General features: G+C 49.9%; 1 protein-coding gene across 1 annotated transcript in view; it reads right to left on the bottom strand.

Moving 5' to 3' along the window:
• The window catches only part of C1QTNF2 (C1q and tumor necrosis factor related protein 2), a 2,410-nt gene extending 1,221 nt beyond the window's left edge, over positions 1-1,189 (bottom strand). Inside the window, exon 1 of the mRNA XM_009285723.1 lies at positions 949-1,189. Within this exon, the coding sequence (XP_009283998.1) occupies positions 949-1,189 (241 nt within the window). The remainder of the gene's footprint in view (positions 1-948) is intronic.
• Between the last annotated feature and the right edge of the window lie 587 nt (positions 1,190-1,776).

The raw sequence follows: 1,776 nt of genomic DNA, 5'->3' as shown, positions 1-1,776 counted from the left end.
TTTATATTTACCATGAAACTATTTTGTTTAAAAAAAAAAAAAAAATCTAGGTATAGTAAAAAGCCCAGCCTAGCTGGGAGCTGGATTAGTCATGAATCAGAAGACACCCGGTGCAGGGATTGCCTTGAGATGGGAAGCGAGTTGGGCTCTCTCACAGTGATGCTGGAACTGCTGATTAGTGGTGATTGTGGTAGCGTCTGATATAAGATGAATTCATGGGGATTTATACCCTGTGTCTCGACCTGCTGTAGCAAGACTGGGTTTAATGCAGCTGTGGGTGGAAACCTGTTCTCCAGATTCCCTGTTTTGGGGGTTGGAGAAGAGAATAAGATGCAGCTTTGGCATGCTAGTGTGACGCTGAATCAGGAGTGCACTCCAGTGTGGCAACGGGAAATCACTGTTTTCTCACCTAGTGAGAAAGAAATCACCATCTCACCATAGCTGGTCCTGATGCTTACTGACTGTGAGGATGGATCTAAAGGAAAGCCACACCTCAGGGTTAAAGAAAGGTCGTTGTTTGCTTTGATTTAGATTGACCGTGGTCAGAGCAGTGCTTGTTATCCAGCTAGAGTGCTCCGGGGAGCAAGTATTTAATTTCTTCACCTGACTTTGTTTCCCTTCAGAGCAGGAGTCAGAAACCACCACTTTGTCCCGTCTAGGGAGCATATGTCAAAACAGGGAAAATCTCACTTCACAACAAAATAAAGCCAATAGGAATTGCATGCAGCATTAAGATGCTATCAGTAGATAGTGTGAGTCTGAACTCCTCGGCAGGAGCTGACAAGTGGGAGATGTTGGAGGGGGGAGAGTGGAAATTTCTAGAAGAGTTTCCCATGAGATGTCATCTGTCCTGCGGCTCAGATTTGGGATATGTTCCTGTCAACTGAGCTATTGCACTCCTGCTTTTACATTTTACCCTTGCTGTGTTAAGAAGCGCTTTTCTCTTACCTTCATCGCCATGCTCGCCTTTATCCCCGTCCTTGCCATCCTTGCCATCTTTTCCTGGGAAGCCCATCCTGCCAACCGTCCCTGGAGCCCCAGGCGTGCCAGGGGGGCCGGGTGGCCCGGGGGGTCCCGGCAGGCTGCATGCCAGCTGGGGACCTTCCTGCAGCGCTCCCTTGGCAAAGCCCCCAAGGATGTGGTTTGCCACGCAGGGCACGGTCCAGAGGAGGAGGACAGCGGAGATCATGGCACAGCCTGTGGGGGGGGGGTGGGGTGGTGGGAAAAAAAAGTGATGGGACTTGGCTAATACGTGCAGTAGCCAGCATGGGTGGGTACGGTGGTGTCCCCTCCACCGGGGCTGCATGTTGTAGAGACTTGCATGAAAATAATTAGGCTGTTTTTGGCAGGGTGGGGGAGCTGTTTGTTTTGGTGTGACGTGAATTCAAGGATTTGGCTCACGGAGTTTTCCAGGTCTAAGCAATATTTCTTTTCCAATCTTCCTCTTCTCTAAGCATGTATCTGTGGCCATCCCTTATTTTGTTTTGTTCCCCTCCTTCTTTCTCATGCTAATGTACCTGGCAGCTCCATCCCTTCTCTGAAGTCCATCTGGCTGTGGCTGTTTGGTCTCCCTTTGTGCAGTGAAGGACTGAGATGTAGGGAGAGTCAGAAATGTCCCTGCTCTCTCCCACCAGCTAGTGCTCTCCTTCCCCAGCCTGCCCCCACCCCATGACTGCCATCCTCCCTTATCACTTCCCTTCTTTTCACCCTTCCCTGAGCCTCCTTTCCCCCAAAACACTGAGTATACCGTGGTTTTGCCCAACAGTATGAACTGAG

Source organism: Aptenodytes forsteri, unplaced genomic scaffold (assembly GCF_000699145.1).
Source record: "Aptenodytes forsteri isolate BGI_AS27 unplaced genomic scaffold, ASM69914v1 Scaffold54, whole genome shotgun sequence".
NCBI classification, from domain to species: Eukaryota; Metazoa; Chordata; class Aves; order Sphenisciformes; family Spheniscidae; genus Aptenodytes; species Aptenodytes forsteri.
Note: the sequence above shows the minus strand (reverse complement) of the source record. Positions and strands in the feature narration are given on the sequence as shown.